This window comes from Ictidomys tridecemlineatus, chromosome 9 (assembly GCF_052094955.1).
Source record: "Ictidomys tridecemlineatus isolate mIctTri1 chromosome 9, mIctTri1.hap1, whole genome shotgun sequence".
Classification (NCBI taxonomy): domain Eukaryota; kingdom Metazoa; phylum Chordata; class Mammalia; order Rodentia; family Sciuridae; genus Ictidomys; species Ictidomys tridecemlineatus.
Window position 1 is genome coordinate 103,715,826 of NC_135485.1, and position 19,092 is coordinate 103,734,917.

Consider the following 19,092-nt stretch of genomic DNA (forward strand, 5'->3'; position numbering starts at 1 on the left):
TCTCTTGTTTAAAAAACAAGCCAGAGCAACTCAGGAGGCTGAGGCAAAGGACCACAAGTTCAAAGCCAGCAACAACAACCAAGAGAGGGCCTAAGGAACTCAGTGAGAACCTGTCTCAAAATAAAAAATAAAAAAGGGCTGGATATGTGGCTCAGTGGTTAAGCACCTCTGGGTTCAATCCCTGATACCAAAAAAAAAAAAAAATATGACCATCATTTGCCTCTTTTTAGAAGGGTTTCTAAAGGAGGCAGGAAAGAGACAAAGGGAAGGGAATAATCTGTTTGAAGTTACCAAATTTTAGTAGAAAACCTAAGAATCATACACACACCTAATAATGTGATTTGTTAATATATAATCCTGTGTAAAATGAAATGCACCTAAGAATCCTTTTCAAACAGAGTAGAGAGATTCTCTATAGTATCTCATTTCAGCAGACTAGCAGCACCTCTTATCCATTAAGCAAAATGAAGACGCTAACCCTAGGACTTGAAATACCAGGAATTCAAGTCACTCCTAGACCAAGAATTGACCCAAACACCTCCCGAAACACACAGATCTTTCCCTGATTACTGTCATATGTCACAGGCTTTGAAATTCAGGTTTCATTAGAAGTTTATAAGAAATTGAAGGATATCTAAGTTGGTTCCCCAGTTTGACTATTGTGAATTGTGCTGTTATAAATATTGATGTGGCTGTGTCACTTAGTATGCTGTTTTTAAGTCCTTGGGGTATAGATAAAGGAGTGGAATAGCTGGATCAAATGGTGGTTCCATTCCAAGTTTTCTAAGGAATCACCATACTGCTTTCCATATTGTATTTTGCAGTCCCACCAGCAATGTATGAGTGCGCCTTTTCCCCCACATCCTTGCCAACATTTACTGTTGCTTGTATTCTTGATAACTGCCATTCCGAATGAAGTAAGATGAAATCTTAAGAGTAATTCTGATTTGCATTTCTCTAATTACTAGAGATGTTGAAGATTTTTTCATATATTTGTTGATCGACTGTATATCTTCTTCTGAGAAGTGTCTGTTCAGCTCCTCAGCATATTTATTGATTGTGTTGTTTCACAATGAAATATTACTCGGCATTAAAAGAGAATAAAATTATGGCATCTGCAGGTAAATGGATGGAGTTAGAGAATATCATGCTAAGGGAAGTAAGCTCCCCCAAAAAACAAAGGCTGAATGTTTTCTCTGACAAGTGGAGGCTAATCCATAATGGGAGGACCATAGAATGAGTGGAGGAACTTTGGATGGGCCAAAGATGGACATCATTACCCTAGGTACATGTGTGCTTTCACAAATGGTGTGATCCTACTTTCTGTACAACCACAGAAGTAAAAACAATGGTGCTCCATCTTGTACAATGAATCGAGAGCATTCTGCTGTCATGCATAACTGATTAGAATAAATAAATAAAATGGTAATTTACATTGTGTGCATTTCACCTAATAAAAAAATTATAGCTTGCATTTTTATAAGAACTCATGTGTATAATGGCATCGTCAAAATTATTTTTGTTTTTTAATGAAGCAAAAAATGTATATAATGTGTTTTTAGTGCATATCAATAACAGTAGCTATTTTGTGAAAAAAAAAATAAGAAGAAGAAATAGTAGTAGTAGATGAGAAAAATAAACTTCCCTCCTTAAAAAATATATTCAAAATATAAAATGATGCATGAGCCCTGGGTTCAATTCCCTGAATAAACAGATAAATAAATAAATAAATAAACATGAAAAGAGGGAGAGCAGGGTCTGGGGATGTGGATCAGTGGTAAAGTGTTCACCTAGCATGCATGAGGCCCTGGGTTCAATCCCCAGTGCCAAAAAAAAAAAAAACAGGAGTAGAAGGAATCATGATGTTAAGCTAAAGATCTTAGGATCTAATTTCCTCCTTTTGCAAACCAGGAAACTAAGATGTATTTCATGTGGGCAGTGAGGCAAGAATACAGGTGCTCAATCCAATAATTCTCCAGAGAGCAAGGGGTTACCTGTGGGATGAAAGCCCTTTGAGGCACAACTGATAAGAATGCAAAAACATAGTCATTTTAAAAAATAAATAAAATTTTCTTAAAAAACACAGCCAATCCATCCATATTACTTTGAAAGAGAATATATTTATAATAATCACAAAGACGCAGAAGAAAAGAAGGTTTTTATTATGCAACTTTAAATACCATTCTCCTCTCCAGAATTCAAGAAACCAACGTAAATATTAATAACAGAACAAAAAATATTTATTATCCCAGAATAAAAATGGACTCAATTCATTATCACTTGGATTAAACATTATAGACAAGTGCTCAAAATGCAGGCCAAATAATGACAGCATCAGCTGTCTTATCAAGTGATTTTGTCTGAAACATGCACCTCAAGAATAATTTTCTCCTAAATCCTAGGACAGAATATCAATCAAGATTCAGGCTTTCTTTAACATACTTCTGGGGAGGAAGCAGAAAGAAGGGAAATATGTAAAATTTTTCAAAGCTTCCTGCTGATCTGAATTTCTCCCCCTTCCACATTCTATTTTCAAAAAAGAACTGAGAGCAGACATCGAAAAACATCTACACAAATCAGGCTAAAATATGGCAATTTCTTTTTTAATCTCGAAGCATAACTTACTTAAGGTTTTTACACTTGAAAAGTTTATATTTTGGAGTCAATCTGATCTAAGCCCCGATGCTAGCTAGACACATAGCAGATACTCATTAAATCTTAACTGAGCTGAGACTGGTAGCAAAACTGTATGATAATTTGTTTGTTTGTTTAATGACTGTGAAAGCACAGGATGCTATTAACAAAACCTATAAGCTTTCTTTCAAACATATCAAGGCAATAGGCCCAGGGAACACAAAGTAGTGCCAATGAGTTATCTGATTCATGCAAGGTCTGACCCAAAGTATATCACATCCAGGCTTTGTTCTGTAAAAAGTTCCATCAGGATGCCTCATCCAGTTAGTTGACATAAAATAACCATACATGTATTAGCTTTCTTTAGGATGGGATTTTGATCAAAATTCTGACTCAGTTCTTCACAGATATGGCATGGACTTGCTTGTATCTAGGCCTCACAACAAACCTGATTCCAGCATTCTGGAGATGAGGCTCACAGTAATCCATGGTCACAAAGATTGGTGAAACCAGTTCTGAGACATTATATAACTTTCTCTCTTCAAGCCCAAAACTCAAGCATGCTAGTGTGGAAGGTTAGGATAGAAGAAAAAAGTATTATTGAGTTATTTTTTTAAATAGGGTTTCTAGTATAATATTTTGGGGGGTCAAATTCTTCCACCTTTTAATTCAGTAAAATGAGAGGCAAATATACTGAACAGTTTTTGTTTGTTTGTTTGTTTGCTTTTAACATTGAGGATTGAACCAGAGGTGTTTTACAGTTGAGCTAAATCGCCAGTCCTTTTCATTTTGAGACATAGTTTTGCTAAGGTTGTTGAGGCTGGCCTCAAACTTGTAAACTTTCTGCCTCAGCCTCTCAAGTCACTGGGAGTACACATGTGTGCCAATGTACCTGGCTAAAGTACAGTTTAGAGATGTGAAGTTCTACAACTTTTATAGATTAGATTAAAAGTAACTTCTCTTAAGTTTACTCTGGTAGGGCTGAGGTTGTGGCTCAGAGGTAGAGCGCTTGTCTAGCATGCGTGAGGCACTGGGTTAGATCCTGAGCACCACATAAAATAAAAAATAAAGATATTGTGTCCACCTGTAACTAAAAAATAAATATTTTCTTTAAAAGTTTACTCTAGTAGAAGATAACATTATAGAAAATGCACAAGCAAACATCAGCAATATATCTTTGAACTAAGGGCTTGGCTTTACAATCTGACTGGTCCTCTCTGATACACAAAAAAATATATTCTGTGCCTGAGTCACTTACTTAACTCACACTTGAAAGTTTGCTAAGCCCATTGAAAAGAACTGAGCTTCCGCAATTAATACAACCCTGGGTCCAGATGTTTTACTGGTGAATTCCATCAAACATTTAAGAAGAAATAATGCCAAGTTGACATAATCTCTTTCAGAAAAAAGGAGGAAATATTTCCCATTTTGTGAGATCAGAATTGCTCAAATACCAAAATCAGTTAAAGATATTAAAAGCAAATTGTGGACTAAAATTCAACATGAACTTAGATATAAAACAGGTATCTTTATTCAGAAACCAACATACAGCCTAGCATGATTGTGCACGCTTATAATCCCAACACTTTTTCACTGATTCTTTTCTCAATGCCTCCTGAGCTCTAGAGATCACAGTTTCCCACCGTTCCCTCCTCCAGGAGAGTCAACCACAACTGCATACCCGAGGTCAATTTGTTAAGATGTGAAAGATACAGGTCTGGCCAGCTGAGAGCTATCTCCAACCAACACAGCCAAAGCGGATTAAGAACACTGGGCACATCCACTGAAGAAAACTACCCTGAAAGGCATTACCTAAATTATGGCACCATATTAAATACCAGAAGTGTAAGTAAACTCTCAACAGCTTATGTTCAATGCTGTAATAATTATATTCTTTTTTACATAGTGAACACCTGCTATTTAATCCCCTGTGGTGAAGGGCAAAATAACTCCTCTCTTAGAAATCCAGTACTGATGAAATGAGTATACTTCAATCATTTAGCAAACCTCAGGATAGAAAACCATTCTAAGCTTTTTTACTACATACTATTTAACTTCAGCACTTTATACTTCCCTGTGCTTTAACTTCCTAAGCATAAAATTTCAATAATTGGCTCAAAGAACTCTTCAAGATTTCTATTACATTATAATTCAGTATGTAAGAATGAAAACCATTAAATGACCTTATTTAAACTTTCTCTATACTTTGAGGTAACACATCCAAATCAACAAACCTTGCCTTCTGTACTTTGACAAACTTTCATGTATTCATATCATTTTCCCTCACTCTAACCACATTTCCTCCCTAAACAGCCTAGGATTTCCATTAAACATAGTCACTTTATACAACCAAAAAAATATCTACCTTTTTTAAATTTTTATTTCCTTTTCCTTCAGAGATGATTTGGCTGACCTCAGATTTTGGTAAAAATAATCTATCAAACTCCACTAAATAACTAACTCCTAAAAAAACACATGAAAACGAACACAAGATCAGTAAATTAAAACAAAAACCTATACCAAGAATTATGTGCCACCTGCCAAGCCTTCATCCATCAGGACACAATGATGTAAAAGCCCTTGTCTGTTCCCAAGTAATTATGATGGGGCTGTCTTAAACCAGCCACACCAATCACATAAATCTATGAGTAGATGAAGCAGAAAGCCTATCTGAATAGCAGGAATATCAGTATAGCTAACAGCAAGAGCTGAAAAGCAGGCAATAGTTTTATTTTGTGGTGTCACATGAAGTAACTTCAAAAGCAAAATTAAATATCAGGCTATGAATAATAGCAATAAAAAGAAGTAAAGTAAAAAAAGCATAGTCATCCCTCAGTATCCCCAGGGGGTTGGTTCAAGGACACCCCTCACCCAGATGCTCCATTCTCTACTATGAAATGATGTAGTATTTACATATAGCTTCTGTACCTCTTCTCATATACTTTGTATTATTTGTAGATTACTTACAATATCTAATACTATGTAAATGGTGTATAAACAGTTATACTGTATCATTTAGAAAAATGACCAAAAAAAGTACATGCTCAATAGATACATTTTTTTAATACTTTCAATATGCAGTTGGTTGAATCTGTGAATATGGAACATACACAGACTAGAACCCCAAAGATAATGAAAGCTGACTGTACTGTAACTCTCTTGAGTAGAAAAGCAATATGAACTAAAATTAAACAAAAGTAAAAGGTTTCATGTATCCCATTGGCTCATGTATCCTCTCTGCCTACAATGTGCAAACACTTCTAGCAAATATAAGAGAGTAACAAAAGATTAGGGTACTACCAGTATCAGTCAAGCAAGATCCCATCAATCCCAGCTAAGATCTCATGTTTTCATGTTAAAAACATGAAACAAGATTAACAAAGATATTATTCAGCCATTTTTTTTATCTTGAATATATATATATTACAAAGAATAAAAAAGCATGTTATAATTCTAGAATCAGGATTACTCTCAGAACATTTAAATACACGTTTTCATAACTAGAAGAATCCCTGTCTTCTGGCACAAAAGCCACTTCTAAGCCAAATAAGAATAAGTAATTTTACTTACTTGCTTTCTTATGTAGTAACTTGTGCGTAGCCCAACTTCCTTTAAAACATTCCTAAAACAACAAACAGGGAAATTAGTGTCAAGTCTTCCTTAATTAGAAACATCTTTACAGAGCGTTATTTATAAGAAATAGTTACTGGGCTAGGGCTGGGGCTCAGCAGTAGAGCGCTCGCCTCACACGTGTGAGAACCTGAGTTCTATCCTCAGCACCACATAAAAATAAATAAGTGAAATAAGGTATTGTGTCCACCTACAAATAAAAAATAAATATTAAAAAAAAGAAAGTTACTGAAAAATTCTTGTAAGAAACAAAAATTATGGGAAAAGCTTGAGAAATGACACCTACTCAAAATTTCACTTCAAAAAGCAATCTAAACTTTACTTCAAATAAGCAAAACTAACCTAATATATAAACTGAAATACATAGTTGTATTTCAACTTCATCTCACAAAATTATTTTAGTTTTTATTTTGTTTGCAGTACTGGGGATTGAACCCAGGGCATCAGGCATGCTAGGAAAGTATTCCTCCTACCTCATTCTCATGAGTAGCTGGAACTTCAGATATGTGCCACCATACCTAGCTTTTGCCAAGTTATTTTGAAGTATGTGAAAAGACCCCCTAGCCAATTAATCAAACTAGAAAAAAATAACAAGGATAATTTCCAGATTCTTCCACTATGTACAGCAGAAGCCAAATCAGTCATTATACACATTAAGTAACCCAACTGAGCAGTTGTGTTCACTATATGACATCAGCCATCAGACAATAAGCCTTGCAAAGGAAGGGACTGTACTAAGGTTCACCAGTACTTGTAGGTTTCAGTAAGCACTAGTTGACTAACTGATCAGAAAGGATGAATGAAACAGAAAGACAAAACTTCTCATTTAGGAAAATGGTACGTTTCAGATACCAGTAAGAAGTAAAACATTGTGAAAATGGAGTAATAAATTGAATTCAAGTAAAGAACTTAAGTAATTAAAAAATAATTCAACAAGACATAGACCTTATTTATTCTTCAATTTTTTGTCTCTTCTAACTTTAACTTTGTAAAGTTACTTAAATCATTAAAAACACTAAGAAAATTCACAAATTCCAACAAATGTTTTATCTTCGAAGACATGAACAAGAGAAAAGCAAAGAAAGACTCCTTACAATATGTAGTAATCAAAAAACATTATAGCAGTGACACTAAGGCTGTCCTTTCTAAAACACTGATGGAGGTCCTCTGTAGGTCAATTTCTCTATCTGCAAAACTTGCAATGGAACCACCATTTGACCCAGTTATCCCACTCCTCGGTTTTTATAAAAATTAGCATACTATAGTAACATGGCTGCATCAATGTACAGCAGCTCAATTCACAATAGCTAAAATTATGAAACCAACCTAGGTACTCTCCAACAGATGAATGAACAAAGAAATTGTGGCATAAATACACAATGGAATATTATTCAGCCATAAATAAGAATGAAATCATGGCATTTGCTGGTAACTGGATGGAACTAGAGATTATAATGCTAAACCAATCCTAAAGACCAAAGGCCAAATGTTTTCTCTGATATGCAGATGCTCACAACAAAGGAGGGTAGGAAGGGGAAGAATAAGAGTTCATTGAATTTAAAAGGGGAATTAAGGGAAGGGAGGGGAGATGGGAATAGGAAAGGCAGTAGATAACTTTCATCGACAGGTATAACTCCACATCATGTACAACCACAAGAATGGGAAGTTATACTCTATGTCAAAATACACTCTACTGTCACGTATATCTAAAAGAACAAATAAAAATAAGAATGCTATAGGACTTTATGTATCTAACTAAGGTTTATACAGAGTGAAGTGGATACTCAACATGGATGGTATTATCCAATATTAAAGATGTTTATTTTCTAGTTTCAAATTGCAATTGGATATCTGGACATATAAGTTATCACTTGCTATTATATACATGTACTATAAATTGTTACATTCTAGAACATGAAATTAATGTTACAAATGAGTGTGTAAATTTTATTAATATAGTGTTTAAGTGATTTACTTTTAGTATATGATTTAAATAGTGTGGTAGTAGAGTAGAGCTGCTGCTGTATGGGACACTGGCAGCCTGGCAAACTTCGTCTTTGATAAAGTTGTACATTTCTTCTAGTTTTAAAAATCTTTGTTTTCCTTTTAAGATTCTGTATTGATTTTTATTAGATACTAATTCATATTTTAAGCTTAAGTATTTCCAGTTGGACATCTACATACATTTTAAAATCTATTTTATGTTGTATTGAATCTTAATTCACAATAAGAGTTTAAATGTTTCTTGATTTGTTTGCTATTCTAATATCATAGATGCAAAATGTCTGTTGTTAGTTAATAATGTTTTTGTAACTTTAACACTAAATCAAGTTATTTCACATACCTGGTCAATTGCTTCTAGCTTAGAAATCCTTTTTCTCCTTTTTTATTTCCAAATACTAACAATTTTCTTTGATTATTTACTCATTTATTTCAACACTCTCACAGTTGTACAAAACTCCTGTCAATAGTTTTATGTACATTGGGCATTTTGTCAATCTCATCTTAGAACTTTCTGAGAGCTCTCTGACTTCCTCTAGTCAGAATTTCTTGATTTCCTGGAAGTCATCCTTAAAGTCTTCTTTAAGCATCACCTTTGAGAGTCCATTTATTTTTTTTTTGTCATGTCTTATTTAAATTGATCTTGCTCTTTGTTAATTCTCTTGTTTTTGTGTAATGTTTCCTCCAGTAGCTTCCTGAAAAAGATTTTTCAGATTCTGCATAAATGAAAATGTCTTGTGATAGTCTTGACACTTGAAGTTTAGCCAGATATAGAATTCTAGATTGGAAATTATTTCCTCAAATTTTAATGCTATTGCTCCTTAACCTTTTAGTCTCTAGTGTTAACAATTCTGATGCCACTGGGATTCATAATCTTTTGTACAGTGTAATTTTCCTCCCTTCTCTCTGGAAGCATATTGAATATTCTCTTAACCATCGTTATAAAAGTCATGTTAGAAGCCTTGGATTAGTTGATTTTTATCCTTTGTGGACCCTTTCACCATGGAAACTCCTGTCTTTTTCAGTTATGGGAAACTTTAGGCTTTTCTTTGATTTTCCCTTTCTTTCTGAAACCTTTATTGTTTAGATGACTACTTGGCTTAGTTCTCTAATACCATGTCTAATTTTGCCTTCCCCTTTTTTTAAAAAATTTGTTCTAATTAGTTACACATGACAGTATAATGCATTTTGACACATCATACATAAATGGAATATAACTTCTCATTCTTCTGGCTGTGATGTAGAGTTACGCAGGTTGTATACTCATATGTGAACATACAAAAGTTATGTATGATTCATTCTACTGTCTTTCCTATTCTCAACCCCCCCCTTCCCTTGATTCCCTTTTGTCTAATTCAATGAACTGTGTGTTAGCATCTACATTATCAGAGAAAACATTCAGCCTTTGGTCTTTTGGGATTGACTTATTTTGCTTAGCATGATAATCTCTAGTTCCATCCAGTTACCAGCAAATGCCATGATTTCATTCTTATTTATGGCTGAGTAATATTCCATTGTTTATCTTGCCACAATTTCTTTGTCCATTCATCTGTTGGAGAGTACCTAGGTTGGTTCTATAATTTTAGCTATTGTGAATTGAGCTGCTATACATTGATGCAGCCATGTTACTATAGTATGCTAATTTCTATAAAAACCGAGGAGTGGGATAACTTGGTCAAATGGTGGTTCCATTGCAAGTTTTGCAGATTCCAAATTTTCTGAGGAATCTCCAGACTGCTTTCCAGAGTGGTTGCACAAATTTGCAGTCCCACCAGCAATGTATGATGAGTGTATCCCTCAATACTAGACTTCCTTGCCAACATTTATTGTTCCTTGCATTGCATTCCTTTTTAAATTTTTTAATATTTTTTAATTCATACATGGACACAATACCTTTATTTCATTTCTTTATTTTTATGTGGAACTGAGGATGAAACCCAGTGCCTTGCACATGCTAGGCAAGTGCTCTACCACTGAGACACAATCTCAGCTTTTTATTTTAAAAAAAAAATTTTTTTAGTTGTAGTTGGACACAATACCTTTTTTTTAAAAAAAATTTTTATGTGGCACTGAGGATCAAACCTAGTGCCTTGCACATGCTAGGACAGCGCTCTACCACTGAGCCACAACCCCAGCCCCTCCTTGCATTCTTGATAACTATCATTCTGACTGGTATCAGTTAGAATCTCAGTGGTATATATGTATGTATGTACTTTTAGTTGTAGTTGGACAACAATGCCTTTAATTTTATTTATTTTTATGTGGTACTGAGGATCGACCCAATGCCTCGCCTATGCTAGACGAGCGCTCTACTGCTGAGCCACAACCCCTGCCCCTCAGTGTAGTTTTGATTTGCATTTCTCTAATTGCTAGAGATGTTGAACATTTTTTCATATATTTTTTGACCATTTGTATTTTTTCTTCTGTGAAGTGTCCGTTCAGTTCCTTTGCTCACTTATTGATTGGACCATTTGGTTTTTGATGTTAAGTTTTTTGAGTTCTTTATATGTCCTGGAGATTGGTGCTCTATCTGAGGTGTGTGGTAAAGATATTCTCCCATTCTGTAAGCTCTCTTCACATTCTTGATGGTTTCCTTTGGTTTTAAGAAGCTTTTTTAGTTTGATACCACCCAATATATTGATTCTTGATTTTACTTCTTGGGCTTTAGGAGTCTTATTGAGGAAGTCAGTTCCTAAGCCAATGTAACAGAGATTTGGACCTACTTTTTCTTCTGTTAGGAGCAGGGTCTCTGGTCTAATGTCTTTGTCCTAGATCCACTTTGAGTTTTGTTCAGAGCGAGAGACAGGGGTTTAATTTCACTTTTGCTATGTATGGATTTCCAGTTTTCTCAGCACCATTTGTCAAAGAGTCTATCTTTTCTCCAGTGTGTGTTTTTGGGACCTTTTGTCTAGTATGAGATAACTGTATTTATATGGGTTTGTCTCTGTTTCTTCTATTTTGTACCACTGGTCTGCATTTTTTGTTTGTTTTTTATCAGTTATGGATGGACCTTTATTTATTTACTTGCGTATATGTGGTGCTAAGAATTGAACCAGTGCCTCACACTTGCTTAGCAAGCGTTCTACCACTGAGCACAACTTTAGCCCCTATTTGTCGGTTTTTGGTGCCAATACCATGCCCATTTTTGTTACTATAACTCTGTAGTATAATTTAAGGTCTGGTGTAATGATTCCACCTGCTTCACTCTTCTCACTGAGGATTGTTATGGCTATTCTGGGCCTTTTATTTTTCCAAATGAATTTCATAACTGCTGTATTTTTATGGAGAATGTCATTAAAAATTTTAATAGAAATCACATTAAATCTGTATAACGCTTTTGGTAGTATGGTCATTTGACAATGTTAATACTACCTTCCAAGAACATGGAAGATCTTTCCATCTCTAAGGTCTGTTTCAATTTCTTTCTTGGTGTTCTGTAGTTCCCACTGTAGAGATCTTTCACCTCTTTTGTTAGATTGCTTCCCAAATACTTTTCCTTTTCTTTTTTCTTTTTTTTAAGAATATTGTGAATGGGATAATTTTCCCAATTTCTCTTTTAGTTGATTCATCACTGATGTACAGGAATGCAATTGACTTATGTGCTGCTATTTTGCTGAATTCACTTATGAGTTCTAAAAGTTTTCTGGTGGAGTTTTTTGGTCTTCTGAATATAGAATAATATTGTCTGCAAATAGGGATACTTTGAGTCCTTTTCCTATTCCTATAACACATTGTTAATGTTTTTAGATCATTGAATCCTTTGAGCACCATATCAAAGCAATTCCTTTGCTCGCACATGCACATACATACATACACACACACACAAACACACACACACACACAATCCATACACATGTTACATTTGCATATAATACTACTGACTTATCATTCACACAAAGACTGAATGCATATTATAAGCAAATTATTAGACTACGTGACAGGCATTCACCAGTGACTATGGACAGGTTCCTGCCCATTCTAGACAAACATTACATGGCTAACTATATAATATAGAAAGGCTAAAAAGAAAAAGTACACAGTATTATTAGAAGAGACAGAAAAGCTAAAGACACAGGCAAGGGTCAAATCATGTTAAGGAAGGACTGGTCTATTCTAGCCACAACAGAATGCCACCAAAATATTTTAAACCAATCTAAATCCTACACAGACTTAAGTTCATAGCATCTCTATCTCCATCCATGAATCCAAAGTTAAACTCTTTTTTCTAATAGTAATACATAGCACACATAACGGTCTTAAAGAATTCCACAGAACTAGTTTTTAATACAGGCAGTCCTTGCTTTAAATGTTAGTGTGGAACCATTAAAAGACTCTACAAGCTGCACACAAAACAAGTTTATAATCAATGAGACATTACAACTGTTCCATGACCTTTAAATTTCTTGTTAAAACATTAAAAACTCTTATTATTAGTTAAAACTGTACAAGGCAATAAAAAAATTAAAATTAGTATTTGTTTAGTGTACTAAAACTTGAAATATTAGAATTAATTTAAGAACAAGTGTTATATTTAAAAACTGATAGACTAGTTTGAACAGTATTTGCTGCCTTCTCATTTTATAACTTATAAAACAGACATGTATTTTTATGCTTGGCAAACTATAACACTCCTTTCTTTTTATGTATATTTTAAGTTGTAGATGGACACAATATCTTTATTTTTAGTTGTTTACATTTCTGTGGTGCTGGGGATCGGACCCAGGGTCTCATTCATGCAAGGCAAGTGCTCTACCACTGAGTTACAGCCCCAGCCCCTATAACACTCCTTTCTAAGGTGTGAAGTAGCTTCCAAATTTTATCCTTTGTACTTTCAAAACCTCTGAAAGTTTCCGTAACATCAAGTTTTTGCTGGTGTCCCTTTCCCTGTAACATCATCACATTTTGATCACAACCGCTTTCTTCATTTATGCCTCCCTAGTTCTTCTGGCTGCATATCCAGGGTCTCTAGAATGGCTGCAATGTCATCATTCCCGCCGTCATTCACTTGTATTTCTTCAACATTCCCCACTTATGTTTGATTTAAATTTCACTTCCAGCATTGTCACTTAACATTTCTTTGCTGCACTTTGATCTTTGTTGGTCAGTTCTTCCTTGTGATTGATTATCCAATAGTAAGCTTATGATTGGGAAACAAGGCGGCAACACGACTACAAGCTTTTCTGTCTGCATGTGAACTGAGTGGTAAATACACAATGACCAGTCACTCACAGGCTTTCAAAGAAGTGAAGGGACTAATCAATGACTAAGATGAACATCTATTAGTTTACATAGTGATTTACAGACAGAAAAGCTAACAGCAAAGTCTATTTTATGTAATAATTACTTCATTTAATGTGCTATGGTAACTGCCATCTGTATTACTGTTAGAGGACTGGTTTTAAGTAAATCATGAAAACTAAGTTCAGGCATATCAAAACTACACAAAATGAGATCTGCTTTTATACAGTTAGTAACTTGACACAACTCATTTATGAAACTTTTCTAAATAGGTTATGTGAACATAATATTTTTTCATAACCCAGCATTGTTTTATTCTCACAGAACTAATATACCTTTCCTTAAATAAAGCACAATTCTATCCCAGATGACTCATTTAGAAAACTCAGGAGTTTTACATACCAATTTAAATTTTAAAAGGAGAATGTAGGAACCATCAGGGAAAAATGGAAAAAGATACATTTAAAATGTTACAAAGGCTGGGGATGTAGCTCAGGGGCAGAGCACTTGCCTTCCAAGCACAAAACCCTGGGTTCAATCCCTAGTACAGCCAAAACAAGCAAGCAAACAAACCACAAAATGTTACAAAAATAAATATGTCTACCTAACTTATACCATGACAGAAAAGAAAAGCCTACTGGATAGAGGTATTTGAGTACTGCCTATAACCAAGGTTTGCAGATACAAACGCAATCCTTAAGAAAATTGCTCTATGGGGCCGGGGTTATAGCTCAGTGGTAGAGCACTTGCCTTGCATGCGTGAGGCCATGGGTTCAATCCTCAGCATCACATAAAAAAATAAATAAATAAAGATTTTTTTAAAAAAAAGTTCGGCACATGACTTGATGTGATGTATATACTTTAACAAACTGTTCTAAAAATTAAAATAAATAAACTCAGTAAGCAGAGATATCAGTGGACACACACGACAAAGGAGACGGACATCACAGATTTAGTCCAACTATAAAATCTGAAGAGAATGCGAGGATCAACTTTTGAAAGCTCAGAAAAGTTAACAGTGGCAGGCAGATTAGGGAAATGCAAAAATCAAAGTACCACTGAACTGGTAATGAGTTTAGTATGTCCCTGGCTTTGAAACTCTGTGGGCAGCATTAAATGACCAATGAAATACAAAATGCTCAGAAGAAATCCTACAATTCTTTCTCAAGGAAAGAGAAATTTCCATGCTCAGAGAGTACAGAAATTTATCTTCCTTTCTGTTCTCCCACATCTCAGTCCCCGCACAATCCTAAGGTGCTACCCACAAAAGCTTGTATGAACCAAAATTCTGAGGGATGGGCATTTTCCACAGTGAAGCTGTGGTCTAAGGAAGGTGAAGCAAAAACTAATTGCTTTTTCCACTCTCCACCTCCTGCCACTTAGCCACAGACATGGGCACAGTCATGAAAGGGCACAACAATACAGGTAACTAAAACCCCAGTTTTCTGAACAGAGAACCAAAACAAGGATCCCCAAGGAGCCTAGAAATACCTCATGAAGTTGTTCTGATGCTTGTGAGAACAGAGCTAACAAATAGCCTATCATCTCCATTTCAGGTTGAGCTCTGGGACAGATGTGGAAGTACTGCAAAAGCTTTGAAAAATGAACTTACATGTGAACCACAGTCCACAGAACTTGCAACCTAAATCCAACCAGATTAGTAGCCTGCTAAACAAAAATAGCAACAATATTCAAAGAACTTATAAAGACCCAAGATCTCATAATACAGTTACTTGTCCTGCAGTATCCGGGGATGATTCCAGGACCCTTCCAGACACCAAATATGTGGATGCCCACGTCCCTTTATAAAAAGGCATAATATTTGCATATAACCTACGCACAACCTCCTTTTTACTTTAAATCATCTCTAGATTACTTATAACCCTCAATTTAAAGCAAATGCCATGTAAACAGATGTTGTACTGTATTTTTCAGGGAATAACAAGAAAAAAGTCTATACGTGTTCAATACAGAGATAATCATTATAGATCCAACTGCATAGTACATAAGAAGACTCAAGGCAAACAATGCTTAAGCAATGAATGGTGGAGCAAGATGACTTGTGAAATGGTGAGAGAATACAACACAGTATGCCTACATGTCACTTCATGTAGGTAGATTACACATAGCATAAATTCCACAAAGTACAAATTCCAGATTGACTTTTGGGAACTCTTTGGAATTTTCCCCTCAAATATTGTCAGCTGGATGAATCTGTGGATGTAGAACCCATGGAATATAGAGGTATCACAAGTTATACCAGGCAGCACCTAGCTGCCTTCAAGGACTCAGTACATCTCAAATATACATTCTCAGCACACCTATGCACACCAGAAAGAGATTCCGACTAACACATACCTCGTATTAGCAAAATTAATAGTTTGGCAATTACAATTGATGAATTACATATTCCAACCAGTGCCATAATAAATATATATACTCTATTAAAATTAAGTGTTGAAAATGTGGCCAGTTCCTACCAAATAATGATAGTCACTCTTAAAGTGCAAGGACCTGGGTTCGATCCTCATCACCACACTAAAATAAAGGTATTGTGCTGGTCTGGGGTTGTGGCTCAATGGTAGAGCACTCGCCTCACACATGTGAGACTGTGGGTTCAATCCTCAGCACCACAAAAAAATAAATAAGTGAAATAAAGGTACTGTGTCCAACTACAAACTAAAAAATAAGTATATTTTTTAAAAAGGTATTGTGTCCAACTACAGCTAAAAAAGAGAAGATTCATAGAAAAATCACTATTTACAAACTGTAATAAGCACTAGAAGAATAGGACACAATGTTATAAAGGCTCAGAAGACCAAGATCAGATTCTGACACAGAATCAGAAGGAATCAGAATCAGAAGGAAGACCGATTTATTTGAGCTGCAACTTTCAAGGAAAGGCAAATTCTGTATAAATGAGGCTATTACTTCACAAAGCAAGGAGAGGTGCATTCAGAAACAGAACTTTGCCTAACACTTGACAACTCTGCCTGCAAGCTCTGCTCCTAGATACTATATAAGGCAAAATCATTGAAAATCTTTTTCCTCTAACTTGTACTTGCACAACCTCAGATGTAGCCAATCCTGCTTCGGTAATTTTGCAAGATTTCCATAAAACCAGTCCCCGTTCAGTGAAGTCAGTAACAGTACATCACCAGATGAGAGACTTGGGTTTTGACTTAAGAGCAATACTTGTCCTTGGGTAAATTTTTTTGCTGCACTAATAAGTATTTAATAATACCACCCTCATAGGATTGCTCAGAGGATTTTACCAACAAGACTCTGGATGTGAAGAATCTGGCACACCAATAGAGGTGCTGAACACACACAAGTTCCTTTCCATTCCTGTGAGGAGAGAAAACAGAGCCAATATTTTCAAAGGGACTGTTCATTCACATATACCCATTAATACACCTATACCATCACTCAGTCTCCCTCTCTCTCAGCTCATTACAGCAAAGGTTAAAGGAGTCTTTGAGAATACCATGGACCTATTTTAATAAAGATACAGTAGACCTGTCCAAAAGTGACTCCTTACCCACAAAGCAAACAGACTTCCAGTTTCTGTTAATTTTACTTACTGAGCAGCTCTCAAAATCATCCATCCTTACCATCTTCGTATGAATCAGCCCAGTCCCTTCACTAGCATACAGCAGCAACATTTCTATAGCCAACAAGGCTCTGGGCAACCTGACCACAGGTTTATTTCCCCATCTATGTAGCACCACCCACACTCCCCCTTTTCTGTGTCCATTCCCAGTGCTTCTCTCTGGCTCCTCACCTGTTTATCCCAGTAACCTGTCAAATCTCAGCTCAGATATCACTTCCTCTATGAGGCCTTCTCTGACCAGCATCCAACCACCTCTTCAATGAATTACGTGCCTTTTTTACCTGCAGTTTCTCACAAGTACTAGACACTGCTTTTCCTTTGTTGTACTTATCATTCATACTATCTGTGATAATTTAATGTAGCTCTTCTTGAAGACTGCAGACCCTCTGGGACAAAGCCCATTTTTTTCTTACTGTTTTATCCCCAGCACTTAGTATAGTGCCTGGAATATAATATGGTAGGCACTTAAATTTGACAAATTCAGGAAAGGATGACACAGCTTTATGAAATACCTACAAGTAAACCCATCATCTAAGAAGCCCCAGACTGCAAAAGAAGGTTCACTAAATGCCACCACCACGTGCTATCACAGGACCAAAGCAAGGTACTAAAACCTCTAAAATTATAAGCCAAAAAATAAACCTTTACTCTTTATAGGGTGATTAGTTCCTGATTATAGTGACTAAAACACCTTGAGACAATAACAAAACCACCAAACATCCAGGTTTGTGGGATGCAGCAAAAACAATGTTAAGAGGAAAGTTGATCACTATAAACACGTTACAAAACAAAGATCTCAATCAAATTCACAGTCAAACTTTACACCTCAAGGAACCAGAAGCAGAAATAAAAACAAAAAGCTAGCAAGGGCTGGAGCTGGAGCTCAGTGGTAGAGCACATACCTAGTACACGTGAGGCACCGAGTTAAAACCTCAGCACCACATAAAAAAATAAAAGATATTGTAACCATCTATAACTAAAAATTAATTATTTTTTTAAAAAGCTAGAAGGAAGATAATAATACATATTGGAGAACAACAAACAAAAATTTCAATGAAACTAATTTTTTTTTAAGATCAGCATAAGTGACGAACTTTCCATTAACTAAGAAAAAAAGAGAAAAGCAATCCCTATCAAAATACCAACGATATTCTTCAAAGAAATAAATAAACTAAAATTTAAATAGTACCACAAAAGATCCAGAATAGACCAAAGCAACAGTGAATAAAAAGAAAAAAGCAAAAGACGTCATAATACCTGACTTCGAAACATACTATAAGCCACAGCAACCAAAACATCATGTTACTGGCATTCTGACACTTAGGCAGGGCCTCATGGTGTATACCTGTAATCCCAGCAACTCAGAGGCTGAAGCAAAAGGATCACAAGTTTGAGTCCAGCCTCAGCAACTTAAAAATGCCCTAAGCAATTTAGTGAAATCCTGTCTTAAAATAAAAAATAAAAAGGCTGGTTCAGTGGTAAAGTGCCTCTGAGTTCAATTCCCAATATTAAAAAAAAAAAGACACACAAACCAATGGACAGAATGGAGAACTCAGAAATAAATCCATATCTACAGACAACTGCCTATTGACAAAGACACCAAAAACTACACTGGAGAAAAGATAGTCTCTTCAAAAAATGGTGCTGGAAAATCTGCACATTCATATGCACAACAAAACTTAGATTAAACCCCCCCCCATCAGTCACCATATGCAGAAATCATCTCAAAATAGCTTAAAGACTTAAATGTAAGAAAGACATGAAACTATCAAAAGGAAACAGTAGAAATACTTCAGAATATTGGTATGACAGACTTTCTTGAATAAGACTTTCTCAAAAACACAGGAAACAAAAAGCAAAAATAGAAAAACAGGACTGTATCAAATTAAAAAAATTTGAATCAGCAAAGCAAACAAGAAAGTGAAAAGATGGCACGCAGAATGGGAGAAACAATGTAAACTTCATCCAACAAGAGA

General features: G+C 35.4%; 1 protein-coding gene across 2 annotated transcripts in view; it reads right to left on the minus strand.

Moving 5' to 3' along the window:
- Metap1 (methionyl aminopeptidase 1) overlaps positions 1-19,092 on the minus strand; it is a 57,429-nt gene that overhangs the window by 24,199 nt on the left and 14,138 nt on the right. For both annotated transcript variants that reach the window (XM_013358848.4, XM_005325761.4), the window contains exon 2: positions 6,205-6,256. In XM_013358848.4, the coding sequence (XP_013214302.1) occupies positions 6,205-6,256 (52 nt within the window). The remainder of the gene's footprint in view (positions 1-6,204; positions 6,257-19,092) is intronic.